Source organism: Entelurus aequoreus, linkage group LG21 (genome assembly GCF_033978785.1).
Source record: "Entelurus aequoreus isolate RoL-2023_Sb linkage group LG21, RoL_Eaeq_v1.1, whole genome shotgun sequence".
Classification (NCBI taxonomy): domain Eukaryota; kingdom Metazoa; phylum Chordata; class Actinopteri; order Syngnathiformes; family Syngnathidae; genus Entelurus; species Entelurus aequoreus.
The window spans coordinates 50,705,025-50,721,545 of NC_084751.1; the positions used below are offsets into that span (position 1 = coordinate 50,705,025).

Sequence of the window (16,521 nt, forward strand, 5' to 3'; positions counted from 1 at the left end):
TTGTTATTTCATATGTTGACCAAAGGGGGAGCAGTTTTAAAACCGACACACAGTCAATTTGAAAAATCCCTCCTTTTTGGGACCACCCTCATTTTGATAGACTTCACCACCAGGGGGTGCAAATGAGACATTCTCTATTAGATGCAATGGTTTTCCGTATTGGGACCATGATTTATGTCATCACTTGTTCACACCTCCTCATATGGAAGCTACTTTTCCTTGTTGATGTCTCAAGAAGGGTAGAAATACAAGAACTCACACACGCACACACAACACACACACACACACATTCTTGTATTTGTTACTTTCTTGAGACCTCTGAAAAATGCCTACCTCTTAAGGACCACCTTTTCTAGATATATAAAGATTTGTATTTACAACATTAATAATATATACATACTATGCAAATATAAAAAAGGTAAGCTTTTCGTTAAAAAAATAATTGCTGAATTTTTGGGTTTTAATTGGTTTTTAAACTTCATTATTTACTTCAAGTTATTACAATATGTCTCTATATACAAATTTATTTATTTTTTTTAAATTAATTTTGGGGCACATTTCAAGTTCTTACACACACTTGTTATTACATATGTTGGCCAGAGGGGGAGCACTTCAATTTTTTACACACACTTGTTATTTTATATGTTGACCAGAAGGGGGAGCACTTTTAAAACCGACACACAGTCAATTTGAAAATCCCTCCGTTTTGGGACCACCCTAATTTTGATAGATTTCACCACCAGGGGGTGCAAATGAGACATTCTCTATTAGATGCAATGGTTTTCCGTATTGGGACCATGATTTATGTCATCACTTGTTCACACCTCCTCATATGGAAGCTACTTTTCCTTGTTGAAGTCTCAAGAAGGGTAGAAATACAATAACACACATTCTTGTATTTATTACCTTCTTGAGACCTCTGAAAAATGCCTACCTCTTTAGGACCACCCTTTCTAGATATATAAAGATTTGTATTTACAACATTAATAATATATACGTACTATGGAAATATAAAAAAGGTAAGCTTTTTGTAAAAAAAAAAAAGTTGAATTTTTGGTTTGTAATTGGTTTTTAATCTTCATAATTTACTTCAACTTATTACAATATGTCTCTATATACAAATGCATTTAGGTCATTTTGGGGCACATTTCAATTTCTTACACACACTTGTTATTACATATATTGGCCAGAGGGGGAGCACTTCAATTTTTTTTTTTCCACACACACTTGTTATTTCATATGTTGACCAGAGGGGGAGCACTTTTAAGTTAAAGTTAAAGTACCAATGATTGTCACACACACACACTAGGTGTGGTGAAATTTGTCCTCTGCATTTGACCCATCACCCTTGATCACCCTCTGGGATGTGAGGGGAGCAGTGGGCAGCAGCGGTGCCGCGCCCGGGAATAATTTTTGGTGATTTAACCCCCAATTCCAACCCTCGATGCTGAGTGCCAAGCAGGGAGGTAACGGGTCCCATTTTTTATAGTCTTTGGTATGACTCGGCCGGGGTTTGAACTCACAACCTACCCATCTCCCTTTTTGGGACCACCCTCATTTTGATAGATTTCACCACCAGGGGGTGCAAATGAGACAATTCCCTATTAGATGCAATGGTTTTCCGTATTGGGACCATGATTTCGGTCCTAACTTGTCCTCATATGGAAGGTAATTTTCCTTGCTGATATCTCAAGAAGGGTAGAAATACAAGAACTCACACACGTACACACACACACACACACACACACACACACACACACACACACACACACACACACACACACACACACACACACACACACACACACACACACACACACACACACACACACACACACACACACACACACACACACACACACACACACACACACACACACACACACACACACACACACACACACACTCGTAAATGGTCCTTACTCAAAACATTAAGACAGCAATATTTGTCTTTCAGGGAAGGTTAATACAAACACAAAAAAGTGGCTTCTTCCCCAGTTCCTGCGTTAAACCTTACCTAGACCCAAAGGTAAGTCAGCCATGCCCAGCAACTCTTATTTTGTTCAAATCAAAATGACCAATGTGGGTTTGTGTTCTGTTTGTGACAGCCTTTCCAGTCATTATCCAGCCGGCAGTCATCGAGGGATGCAGACTACTACGGATATCCTTGGTAGGACCCTTGACTTTCTTTGTTTAGTCTAGACCTGGGCAAATTGAGGCCCAGGGGCCAAGTGCGGCCCGTTAAGCTTTTCAATCTGACCCACCGGACATTCCCAAACATTTTTTGGGGATCTTTAAGATGGAAACTGTAGCTGCTATTATGATGTGCAGTGATGTCTTCAAATGACCGTGAGTCTTGAACTATACCAAGTATTTCAATGGTTGGAGTCTGGGCTTTTGCATGATATGCTAGTTACTATATGGTAATCTAATTAGTTACTATGGTAATCTGAGTCACAGTAGCTCAGACGAGGCACCAAGCAGTGTGGGTGGGGAGCGTTTCCAGGGAGTGTTTCCAGAGCGGCCAGCCTGAAATGCGGGTGTCAGGGACAGACGCGGAAGGAGATTTTTACAACAAAGTTCTAAGGCTTAGTGATACATCAGATGTATCAGACTGTAGGTGGGTTTCTTTTATCCTTCACGTTCATATTTTGCTGTGTTTGTTGCATTTTTGTTGCTTGATTGTAAAATATGTCAATCGAGAGGGGGTGTGACATTCATATTTTGTCAATATTCAGTGTTTTATCGTTCATAGAAAAAAGTAAAATTTCATTCTGTTTTTTAAGGCGATCTGTCATGACGTTTTCAGCATTCAATTAGATATTATTGTGAGGTTTTGTATTAGTGTTCCTAAAAATACATATACCGGCCCGCAGACACATTTTTTTCTCAAAATGTCCCCCCCTGTGTCAAAATAATTGCTCAGGCCTGCTTTAGTCAGTGCTTCTCAATTATTTTCTGTTGCGTCCCCCTAAAAAAAATCTATGTGAATTCTAAACAAAATAAACACATAACAATTTGTTCTGTCGGATTTCGCAAAGTAAAAATGTTCGTCGACACTGTTTTATTATTGTATTGTCTGTCGAAACACTTCAAGGAGGATAGGAATTCCAATCGATCACAGTTTGTTTATAGAGTCACATCATTATTTGTGGGTCATTATTTGGTAGAAAAAATATATAAATAAATAAAACAAAAAGGGACAAGTGGTAGAAAATGGATGAAAAAAATAATAAAATAAAAATGGATGGATGGAAAATTAAAAAAAAAAAAAATTACCAAAAAAATAAAAATTACAAAAAAAATATATATATATATATATTTTAATTTTTTTAAATTTTTTAATTTTATTATATATATGTATACATACATACATATATATATATATATATATATATATATATATATATATATATATATATATATATATATATATATATATATATATATATATATATATATATATATATTAGGGCTGCAACTAACGATTAATTTGATAATCGATTAATCTGTCGATTATTACTTTGATGAAATCGATTAATAATCCGATAAAAGAGACAAACTACATTTCTATCCTTTCCAGCATTTTATTTAAAAAAAAACAGCATACTGGCACCATACTTGTTTCTCAGCTGTTTGTAAATGTTGCAGTTTAAAAAAAAAATACAATTAAAAAAAAAATAATAATGAAAAAAAAAAAAAAGCCTCTGCGCATGCGCATAACATAGATCCAACGAATCGATGATTAAATTAATCGGCAACTATTTTCATAATCGTTTTTTAATCGATTTAATCGATTAGTTGTTGCAGCCCTAATATATGTATATATATATATATATATATATATATATATATATATATATATATATATATATATATATATATATATATATATATATATATATATATATATATATATATATATATATATATATATATATATATATATATATATATATATACTACCGTTCAAAAGTTTGGGGTCACATTGAAATGTCCTTATTTTTGAAGGAAAAGCACTGTACTTTTCAATGAAGGTAACTTTAAACTAGTCTTAACTTTAACGAAATACACTCCATACATTGCTAATGTGGTAAATGACTATTCTAGCTGCAAATGTCTGGTTTTTGGTGCAATATCTACATAGGTGTATAGAGGCCCATTTCCAGCAACTATCACTCCAGTGTTCTAATGGTACAATGTGTTTGCTCATTGGCTCAGAAGGCTAATTGATGATTAGAAAACCCTTGTGCAATCATGTTCACACATCTGAAAACAGTTTAGCTCGTTACAGAAGCTACAAAACGGACCTCTCTTTGAGCAGATTGAGTTTCTGGAGCATCACATTTGTGGGGTCAATTAAACGCTCCAAATGGCCAGAAAAAGAGAACTTTCATCTGAAACTCGACAGTCTATTCTTGTTCTTAGAAAGGAAGGCTATTCCACAAAATTGATATATATGTATATGTATATATATATATATATATATATATATATATATATATATATATATATATATATATATATATATATATATATATATATATATATATATATATATATATATACGCCTTGACCTTAAAAAGTAAAAATTTGAGGCCTGCTTGTGGAATACCTGATGCAGCCCAGCCCCACCCAGACTTAGCCCCCAGCAGCCTCCCCCAGGTAAATTGATTTTCAGACCCCCCGTTTACATAGTTTGCATCCTGCTGGAAAAATATGGCGTTGCGCGTCCATGCGCTCACTCAAATCCCCATGACGACACACGCACATAATAACCACCGCCTGGATTAATATTTCATATTTCAAGCGTTATCTTTTTCACGGATTTCATTGATATTCACAAGTACAACTCCGTGTTTCATTATTTTCCCGCAGCCAAAAAAAAGGTGTCGATGCAAAATCCGCCTCATTAGTAAACGAATCACCTGAACCCGCTTTCATTCACGACGCACTCGCGTGTCTCCTTCAAAAGCATAGGAAAACTCTAAAGTGCTAACGTACAATAGGCCCTCACTGCGGTTATGTGGGGTTAAGGAGCCGCCATGGCCATTCCACCAAATTATTACCTATCCGCATTCATACCCCGCTCCTGTTTTATAGGTTTGCAGGGAACATGGAGCGCCAGCAGGCTGACAACCTCTTAAAATCCCACAGTAGCGGGACCTACCTCATCAGAGAGAGGACGGCTGAAGCGGAGAGGTTCGCCATCAGCATCAAGTGAGTTTTCTGGCTTTCGTGAGGAGAGAGTCTCAGTTAACTCCTTGTGCAATGTTCATATTGTTGTTACTCAGCCAGCGTTTGTGGGTCTGATGGACCCGTTGCATTTTGTGGCTTTTAATGCCTCACAATCAGACACTTTTATGTTAAAATACTGAACAGATGTTTACCATATCCCAATAAACATCTGTTTTTCTTTTGTGTTTCTGCATCTGCGGTTCCCACTCAAGGTTGTAACATTGTTTGGTCAACACTGTCTGCTCTCATTTTCTCGCACAATTGACCCTCTGATGTTCTGTGTACCTACACTCTGTCCTCCTCCTGTCTAGGCCTGCTGTGTGTGTGTGTGTGTGGTGCACAGAACATCAATTTCCACACTTCTATTAGCCCCGGGTCCAGTGGACCCGAACATCTTATATGTAATATACATGTGTAGGGGGGGTGTATGGTGTGTGGTCATTAAATATGTATTCTGATATATGTTCTTCACAGAAAATGAGCCAAAGTCAGTGAGTCTCAGTTTGAAAAATGTATTAATTGTATCATTTTTCTTTTAATAAAAAATGAAAACGGGTCCCACAGACCCGAACACCACACAAGGGTGTTAAAACAGATGTTTACCTTCCATCCCAATAAACATCTGTTCAGTATTTTAAACATACAAGTGTTTGATTGTGAGGCATTAAAAGCCACAAAATGCAACGGGTCCATCAGACCCACAAACGCTGGCTGAGTAACAACAATATGAACGTTGCACGGAAAATTTCTCTGCCAGTTTCTGCATCCCACAGGGGTTCTTCTTTTGTGTTTCTGCACCTGCGGTTCCCACACAAGGTTGCAACATTGTTTGTCAACACTGTCTGCTCTCATTTTCTCGCACATTTGACCCTCTGATGTTCTGTGTACCTACACTGCAAAAACTGAAATCTAAGTAAGATGAAATATCTCAAATAAGGGTGATATTTGCTTATTTTCTGTCTGATAAGATCATTCTTCTCACTAAGCAAATTTTATGTTAGAGTGTTTTACTTGTTTTAAGGGTTTTGGTCCTAAATGATCTCAGTAAGATATTACAGCTTGTTGCTGAGATTTGATGAGCTATATTGAGTAAAACATGCTTGAAACTAGAATATCAACTGTAGCAAAGCTGTGTCATCAACACTCACAAGTATAAAACTACTTTTTTAAAGTAATCATTCAAGCATGAAAAAAATAATCATGATGCCGAGCGCATATCATTATGTCAAGATAATGGCACCACCTTTTACTTAATTTAAGAATATTTTTCAACGTATTGAGCAAAAAGGTCTAATTTTTTTTTCTACCAAGAAAAGTGCACTTGTTATTAGTGAGAATATACTTATTTTAAGGTATTTTTGGGTTCATTAAGGTTAGCTAATTTTACTTGTTTTGGAAAGTCTTGACAAGCCAAATTTTCTTGTTCTATTGGCAGATAATTTTGCTTACCGTATTTCCTTGAAATGCTTTATAGTATTCGCCTGCCTAGAATTACAGCCCGGTCAAACTCGTTACGCAAAAAAATTAGCGCATGCTTGGCACTTCCGCCGGGTCAAATATGAGTCATTAAATGACTCCCGCCTCCTGGTGGTAGAAGGCGCTAGTGATCCTTCTTGCGACTACCAGTACTGCAGGAGACCGGTACTGCAGAAGAAGACAACAAACAGCAAGCATGAGCAGCGATCGTTTGCTTGCACTTTTACCATGGAGGATTACATATCTAAAACAAAACCGTTTTCTAAAATGGACTTTCAATCGAAGCAGGAGGTAATAATTAAAGGAATATCTCCAGAGACTTTTAAAACTGAAGAAAGATAAGGAAGACTGCCTTTGATCAGAAGCAGCTGCACATGGACTCATTTACAAGTAAAGGTAAGACCATAATAACGTTTTTTTTTTTTTATTAAATGTGCTTTTCATGATAAGGTAAGCGCCGGAGTGAGAAGAGGTTTTAAAATAATTAGCGCATGCTTGCCCATCCTGCATGGTTTTGGTAACCGCAGGAGTGAGAAGAGGTTTTTAAATTAATTAGCGCCCCTGCGGCTATTCAAGGAAATACAGTAGTTTAAATAAAATACCCCTAATTTTAAATTTTTTTTTTCTTGTTTTTGAACACTGACTTTTTGCAGTGTACACTCTGTCCTCCTCCTGTCTAGGCCTGTTGTGTGTGTGTGTGTGTGTGTGTGTGTGTGTGTGTGTGTGTGTGTGTGTGGTACACAGAACATCAATTTCCACACTTCTATTAGCCCCGGGTCCAGTGGACCCAGACATCTTATATGTAATAGAAATGTGTATGGTGTGTGGTCATTAAATATGTATTCTGGTATATGTTCTTCACAGAAAATGAGCCAAAGTCAGTGAGTCTCAGTTTTAAAAATGAATTAATTGTATCATTTTTCTTTTAATAAAAAATAAAAAACGAGTCCCACAGACCCGAACACCACACAAGGGTGTTAAAATGTTTTTTTACAAACAACTGCTTGAGAAATAGAAACTCTTGAAGGATGTATTGGCTCCACCTTGTGGTTGCACCTAATAGTTGATAAACATGGAAGAAGCACTACAGGAGAGGAATAGACTAGACTAGGGGTCGGCAACCCAAAACGTTGAAAGAGCCATATTGGACCAAAAATACAAAAAACAAATCTGTCTGGAGCCGCAAAAAATGAAAAGTCTTATATAAGTGTTATAATGAAGACAACACATTATGTAAGTGTCTATATTAGCTATAATAGCCTAATATCAAAATGACTATGTGTCGCAGGCTGAAGCAAATCTTTGTTGACAGAAATCATGAAATGTAATATTTATTCTACACATTTTTACAACATTAGAAACCATCAGTAAATCAGAGACTACTCAGAAGGTGAGATAACTGGCTTTTAACGGCCAAAGGTATAGATGTGTGTGTCCAAGTTAAAGGAAACGGCAGTCTGTCTTCTTTTAATGGATTTATTACAATCTTTGGCATGCTAGGTAATGTTTGCTGTGGTCTGGAACAACATGGCACACAAACAACTATCTGAAATGCAGCCAATATTACGTACAGATAATGTGCCATGAGACAAGCAAATATAAATTAAATACAAAGAGGATAAAAGTAAAGGATTTTAAATGAGCTCAAATATACCTACAAACGAGGCATAACGATGCAATATGTACATACAGCTAGCCTAAATAGCACGTTAGCATTGATTAGCTTGCTCTCACGCACTGACCAAATATGCCTGATTAGCACTCCAACAAGTCAATGACATCAACAAAGCTCACCTTTGTGCATAAACACGCACAGCATAAAACGTTTGGTGGACAAAATGAGACAAAGAAGAAGTGGAAGATTTTACATGTTAACAAACTGTTGCGCCACAGTCCACACATACATATATAATTAAATGTATGTGTATATATGTAAATGAAAAATACAAAATAATATATATATATATATATATGTATGTTTATATGCTTTATTTATATATATAAATTTAAAAAAAAAAAAAATATATATATGAATTATTAATTTTTTTAATTTACATATATACACATACATTTACTGATATATATATATATATATATATATATATATATATATATATATATATATATATATATATATATATATATATATATATATATATATATATATATATATATATATATATATATATATATATATATATATATATATATATATATGTGTATATGTATATATAAATATACACACACATACATTTATTTATATATGTATGTGTATATATATATTGTTTTCTTTATTTGCTACGATACACTCAAGCATGCTTAGCGGTTAGCATAGCCTCTTGTCTCCTCTCATTTTCTCTCGTTCGGTGTGTCGCACGCTTTAGCTATTTCTCCATTCCTCCAGTGATAATGATATTTGAAAGGAATATAGTTTATTCTCTGCCAAGGAGGCCACGATTAGTAACTCATAAAAGAGGCTCCCCTTTATTTTCATGACTATTTACATTGTCGATTGTCACTAAGGGCATCATAACTATGAATGAAGGTGAAATAACTGAAAACATGATTTATACTCGAGTTTCTTCAAAATAGCCACCCTGTGCTCCGGTTACTTTTTCGCACACTCTTGGCATTCTCTCGATGAGCTTCAAGAGGTAGTCACCTGAAATGGATTTCACTTCACAGGTGTCATCGTTTTGATGCCTTCAGTGACAATCTACAATGTAAATAGTCATGAAAATAAAGAAAACGCATTGAATGAGAAGGTATGTCCAAACATTTTTGGCCTGTACTATATATATATATATATATATATATATATATATATATATATATATATATACATATATATACATACAGTATATATTTATATATAGAGAGGTATACAATAAATACACACATAAAAGTATAGGAATCATTTTGACAAGTGTTTTGCCTCACAGATTCAATGACGAAGTCAAACACATCAAAGTGGTGGAGAAAGACAGCTGGATCCACATCACCGAGGCCAAGAAGTTTGAGAGCCTTTTGGTAAAACGGCGTACATCAAAAGACACAAAGAAGCTCACATCACAATCAAATAGTCATGGACTTGTGCTTTGTGGTCTCTCCGACAGGAGCTGGTGGAATATTATCAGTCCCATTCGCTCAAAGAAAGCTTCAAGCTGCTCGATACCACATTGCGATACCCCTACAAATCGAGGGAACGCTCGCTAACGAGGGCCAGCCCACGCTCGCCGGGTGAGTAGGCACTCTCACAAAGTACAAACCCCGTTTCCATATGAGTTGGGGAATTGTGTTAGATGTAAATATAAACGGAATACAATGATTTGCAAATCATTTTCAACCCATATTCAGTTGAATATGCTACAAAGACAACATATTTGATGTTCAAACTGATAAACTTTTTTTTTTTTTTTTGCAAATAATCATTAACTATAGAATTTGATGCCAGCAACACGTGACAAAGAAGTCGGGAAAGGTGGCAATAAATACTGATAAAGTTGAGGAATGCTCATCAAACACTTATTTGGAACATCCCAATGGTGAGCAGGCTAATTGGGAACAGGTGGGTGCCATGATTGGGTATAAAAGTAGATTCCATAAAATGCTCAGTCATTCACAAACAAGGATGGGGCGAGGGTCACCACTTTGTCAACAAATGCCTGAGCAAATTGTTGAACAGTTTAAGAAAAACCTTTCTCAACCAGCTATTGCAAGGAATTTAGGGATTTCACCATCTACGCTCCGTAATATCATCAAGAGAATCTGGAGAAATCACTGCACGTAAGCGGCTAAGCCCGTGACCTTCGATCCCTCAGGCGGTACTGCATCAACAAGCGACATCAGTGTGTAAAGGATATCACCACATGGGCTCAGGAACACTTCAGAAACCAACTGCCAGTAACCACAGTTGGTCGCTACATCTGTAAGTGCAAGTTAAAAACTCTCCTATGCAAGGCGAAAACCGTTTATCAACAACACCCAGAAACGCCGTCGGCTTCGCTGGGCCTGAGCTCATCTAAGATGGACTGATACAAAGTGGAAAAGTGTTCTGTGGTCTGACGAGTCCACATTTCAAATTGTTTTTGGAAACTGTGGACGTCGTGTCCTGCGGACCAAAGAGGAAAAGAACCATCCGGATTGTTATAGGCGCAAAGTTGAAAAGCCAGCATGTGTGATGGTATGGGGGTGTATTAGTGCCCAATACATGGGTAACTTACACATCTGTGAAGGCGCCATTAATGCTGAAAGGTACATACACGCAACTTTACCATGGACGCCCCTGCTTATTTCAGCAAGACAATGCCAAACCACGTGTTACATCAACGTGGCTTCATAGTAAAAGAGTGCGGGTACTAGACTGGCCTGCCTGTAGTCCAGACCTGTCTCCCATTGAAAATGTGTGGCGCATTATGAAGCCTAAAATAGCACAAGGGAGACCCCCGGACTGTTGAACAACTTAAGCTGTACATCAAGCAAGAATGGGAAAGAATTCCACCTGAGAAGCTTCAAAAATGTGTCTCCTCAGTTCCCAAACGTTTACTGAGTGTTGTTAAAAGGAAAGGCCATGTAACACAGTGGTGAACATGCCCTTTCCCAACTACTTTGGCACGTGTTGCAGCCATGAAATTGTAAGTTAATTATTATTTGTTCGGATCGTCTTTGCTCCACAGTAAGTCTTTGCTGTCGTCCAGCATTCTGTTTTTGTTGACTTTGTAGCCAGTTCAAAACTACCTGTATTATTATGTTACCTTTATTAGTAGCAACCCTAATCCCACAATTACACAACAAACCCAGCAGCAAGGGAGATATTGGAGATCTTTATTTTTATTTTTATTATCATTCATCATGCTTTGGTTGATGAATTAAACAAACAACTACACGGAGAAGATGACGACTGCTGTCTCTTGTAAATTGTTTGAAGGTATGCAACGGTATTGTTTACACATTAGCTAAATATTTTAGCCTAACGTTAGCATTATAACAGTTAAAAAAAACCAAAAAAAAACCACACACACACATTCAAGATTATTGACAGTAACAAAAACAAAACATGGCACTGAAGATTGAGGATAAGCGCCACTTTTGAGGCGTGAACTCTGGAGAATAACTAAAGTTAACGCCATATAGAAAAAAATATAAAACATTTAAAAATATATGTCAAAATAAAACTAATAAATTAATGAATGAATAGACAGAAAATAGCGAGAATAATACTAGTAATTATAGCAAAAAAGCTTTTTTTGGAATATCAATGGTCTCTTTTTGTCATTTGTTTCACTGAAAGTGATAAGATTCTAAAATCACATTCTCTTCTGCTAAAATTGGATGGAAAAAAAGAGACAGCAGTACAAACATAGCTCAGGCCGTCCTGAAGGGGGCGCCAAAGATCTCAGGTTGAATTTGAAAGCTTCACTGGCACTGTTTTATTTAAGTGGGTTAATGCATTTAGAAACATATAGTGGCCGCAATTACGCCCCCCCCCCAAAAAAAAAAAAAAAAAAAAAGTGTAGTGAACATGAACGTGTTGTCGAGACACAATGAAACAACATAACAAATTACGCAATAGTGGGGCAGTGCAATCTTTCCTTAGCATCGATTTTATCCTCAAATTAAATATTCCAAATGATTTGACTGTTAAGCGCATCTCTGCCATTGCCATGGCAACCCTACTTGGTAGTCTGCAACACTGAGAGACACACATAAAAAATGGCCATCTATCTCAAGACAATATATTACAACCCTGACAATAACAGCGTTTGTGTTCATTGGATTTTTGTCTCGCAGAGTAATTACACCTGACACATGTTCTGTTTTCTTTCTCAAATTCTTGCAATAATGCTTTAAGGGTTCCAGCTCTACTGTACTCAATTAAAAAACTAAAAACAATTCCCTTCTTGTCTTTGTTCAAAATATAGTAAAGTTTAAAAAAAACAATATACTTATATATATATATATATATATATATATATATATATATATATATATATATATATATATATATATATATATATATATATATATATATATATATATATATATATATATATATATATATATATGTCCTGGGTATGACGTTAATCTACATCCAGGCATGAGATGGGAGGTTGTGTGTGGGGTTAGTGAGTCCCAACTAACGTCTATAAAATGCACACAAAGAACCGTTTGCACCTTCTCTTGTGACTGGCGGGCGGTCAGCGCCATAAAGCTGAGCGGGTCCCTGGGTAATTGGGGCGCGGACAACCAACAGGACAGACTAAGTTCAACAGCCCAGTAAGGCAATTAGTCTAGGAGAAGGATCTCTGATATAAAATACCCCTTCCAACCCGCACCAAGCCAGCGTGGAAGGTGTAGGCTAATAACCAGCATGAAGAGTATGCCAAGAGAGATCGTTCACTATGGCAGAAACATGCTGAGGCTTTCGTCCAGCAGTGGACTGACAACGGCTGCTGCTGCTGATGATGATGATATATATATATATATATATATATGTATATATATATATATATATATATATGTATATATATATATATATATATATATATATATATATATATATATATATATATATATATATATATATATATATCACAAGACTATTTCATCTCTACAGGCCTGTTTCATGAGGGGTTTTCCTCAATCCTCAGGAGATTTTTACCCACACATACATATTACGCTCTACCACGGTATCGAGCACTATTTTTTTGGATAATCTAATTAAGACATATATATATATATATATATATATATATATATATATATATATATATATATATATATATATATATATATATATATATATATATATATATATATATATATATATATATATATATATATATATATATATATATATATATATATATATATACAGTATATATATATATATATATTTTTTGATTATATATATATATATATATATATATATATATATATATATATATATATATATATATATATATATATATATACAAAGGTATAGATGTGTGTGTCCAAGTTAAAGGAAACGGCAGTCTGTCTTCTTTTAATGGATTTATTACAATCTTTGGCATGCTAGGTAATGTTTGCTGTGGTCTGGAACAACATGGCACACAAACAACTATCTGAAATGCAGCCAATATTACATACAGATAATGTGCCATGAGACAAGCAAAATTCAATTAAATACAAAGAGGATAAAAGTAAAGGATTTTAAATGAGCTCAAATATACCTACAAACGAGGCATAACGATGCAATATGTACATACAGCTAGCCTAAATAGCACGTTAGCATTGATTAGTTTGCTCTCACGCACTGACCAAATATGCCTGATTAGCACTCCAACAAGTCAATGACATCAACAAAGCGCACCTTTGTGCATAAACACGCACAGCATAAAACGTTTAATAAATAAGCACAGCATAAAACGTTTGGTGGACAAAATGAGACAAAGAAGAAGTGGAAGATTTTACATGTTAACAAACTGTTGCGCCACAGTCCACACATACATATATAATTAAATGTATGTGTATATATGTAAATGAAAAATACAAAATTATATATATATATATATAATATATATATATATATATATATATATATATATATATATATATATATATATATATATATATATATATATATATATATATATATTCCAATAACAAGGCTTCCTGACTTTAAAAAAATACATGATAATGATATTGGTACATGGGCTTTTTTTTACCTTTCTTTCTGGGGCTTTGCATGGGCTGCAGAACATTTCCACCTTTACGACATGTCCTTGTTTTTCTCCTTTCTTTCCTCCTCTCAGCAGCCACCTGCGCCTCCTACAACTTCTCCTTCCTCAGTCCACAGGGCCTCAACTTCTCTTCCTCGCCAAGCTCGGCTCCCTTTTGGTCAGGTACTCGCTTCCGTACGTTTATCTTGCTTTTTGTCTTGCTTCACGTCACCAATTTTTATTTTTTTTTTGAATCAAAAAGCCCACGCCGACCCCAAGCACACTACGTCTGCTCTGCTTTGTTCGGCTTTTTAATGGGACTCGTTTTCAGTCTTCCCAAGGTCATATTCTTTTATAAATGAAGAGAAGAAAAACGTTTTCCACTTTTGTTAATGAAATCATAGATTATTAGTCTTCTGCATGTATTTAATTAGTTGAGCCACCATCACTCATAAACACATTGCAGTCGTCCCTAGTTTATTGTGGTTCAATGGTACCAGACATAACCGTGTCATAACCAGTCCTTTTTACCATATATGTTGAGTAAAAAGGACCACCGAGACCGAAGAGTACTTGGCCAAGTTTTACTAAAGCTTTAGGAGACCAGCCCTTACAACGCCACCATAGCATTGCCAAGAGAGAGGTCTAAAAGTAAGTCAAAAAGAGTTAACTCTTATAGTGAGAAGGCAGCCCTTTACAGAGGGGGATGTACCTGCTGATAAGAAGAGGGACCGTGTCTTTCACAGAACGGAAATGGCTCAGAACTCCCTTTTGAGGAGTGATTCGTCATGTTTGTGTAAGACACTGGATGCTCGAGGACCAAATATGGACATCAACAACAGATAATAAGGCAACTGAAATATACCGTCCGCACAAACATCTCCAGAGCGGAAAAGTACCAATAGCATGATCACACAATACAATGTTATATAGTAAAACACCAAAGTAGATCAAAAATATATGCATTCTCCACAACATCCACCTGCGAAGTTGGATTATTAGATAATAATTCGACAAATTGTCATTCTTAGGGAAAAACTGTTTGCGACCCTCTAAATACATTTTTAATAATTACATTACTCTAATCATGAAATAAAACCCACAGTCATCTTGACACACTGGAAAAAGCAAAGATAAAAAGACTATATTTTAGGGAAAAAAATTTAAAAACGAGTGAAATTAACTAGCTGCATGGACAGATGATTTTACTTAATAAGACGTCCTAAATTAAGATTTGTATATTTAGAAATTAGCAGGACTATTAACACAGAAATAAGTATTTTATTCTAAAAACAAGCATTATTCAACATGCAATTTTTAAATTAAACATCCTCAGGATGTTGTAGAATCTTTAAACAATATTTTCTATGTGAGGGGAGATCAAAATATTTTATTTAAATGGTTATTTTCACAATTTTTGATTTTTTAAACTAGAATAAACAACATATAGTTACAACACGAGCACACTACATCTGCTCTGCTTTGTTCGGCTTTTTAATGGGACTCGTTTTCAGTCTTCCCAAGGTCATATTCTTTTATAAATGAAGAGGAGAAAAACTGTTTTCACTTTTGATAATGAAATCATAGATTATTAGTCTTCTGCATGTATTTAATTAGTTGAACCACCATCGCCAAGACTATATTTTAGGGGGAAAAACATTTAAACGAGTGAAATTAACTAGCTGCATGGACAGATGATTTTCCTTAATAAGACATCCTAAATTAAGATTTGTATAATTAGAAAATATCAGGACTTTTAACATAGAAATAAGTATTTTATTCTAAAAACAAGCATTATTCAACATGCAATTTTTAAATTAAACATCCTCAGTATGCTGTAGAATCTTTAAACAAGATTTTCTATGTGTGGGGGGAAACCAAAATATCTTATTTGAATAGTTATTTTCTCAATTTTAAAATGTTTAAACTAGAATAAATAACATATCATTACAATACAAGCACACTACATCTGCTTTGTTCGGCTTTTCAATGGGACTCGTTTTCAGTCTTCCCAAGGTTATATTCTTTTATAAATGAAGAGAAGAAAAACGTTTTCCACTTTTGTTAATGAAATCATAGATTATTAGTCTTCTCCATGTATTTA

At 35.2% G+C, this 16,521-nt stretch overlaps 1 protein-coding gene across 1 annotated transcript in view; it reads left to right on the forward strand.

Annotated features, from left to right (window-relative positions):
• LOC133638631 (guanine nucleotide exchange factor VAV2-like) overlaps positions 1–16,521 on the forward strand; it is a 190,884-nt gene that overhangs the window by 154,381 nt on the left and 19,982 nt on the right. The window contains exons 21-26 of the mRNA XM_062031422.1: positions 1,958–2,029; positions 2,109–2,170; positions 5,104–5,220; positions 9,657–9,744; positions 9,831–9,954; positions 14,511–14,600. Coding sequence (XP_061887406.1) covers positions 1,958–2,029; positions 2,109–2,170; positions 5,104–5,220; positions 9,657–9,744; positions 9,831–9,954; positions 14,511–14,600 — 553 coding nt within the window. The remainder of the gene's footprint in view (positions 1–1,957; positions 2,030–2,108; positions 2,171–5,103; positions 5,221–9,656; positions 9,745–9,830; positions 9,955–14,510; positions 14,601–16,521) is intronic.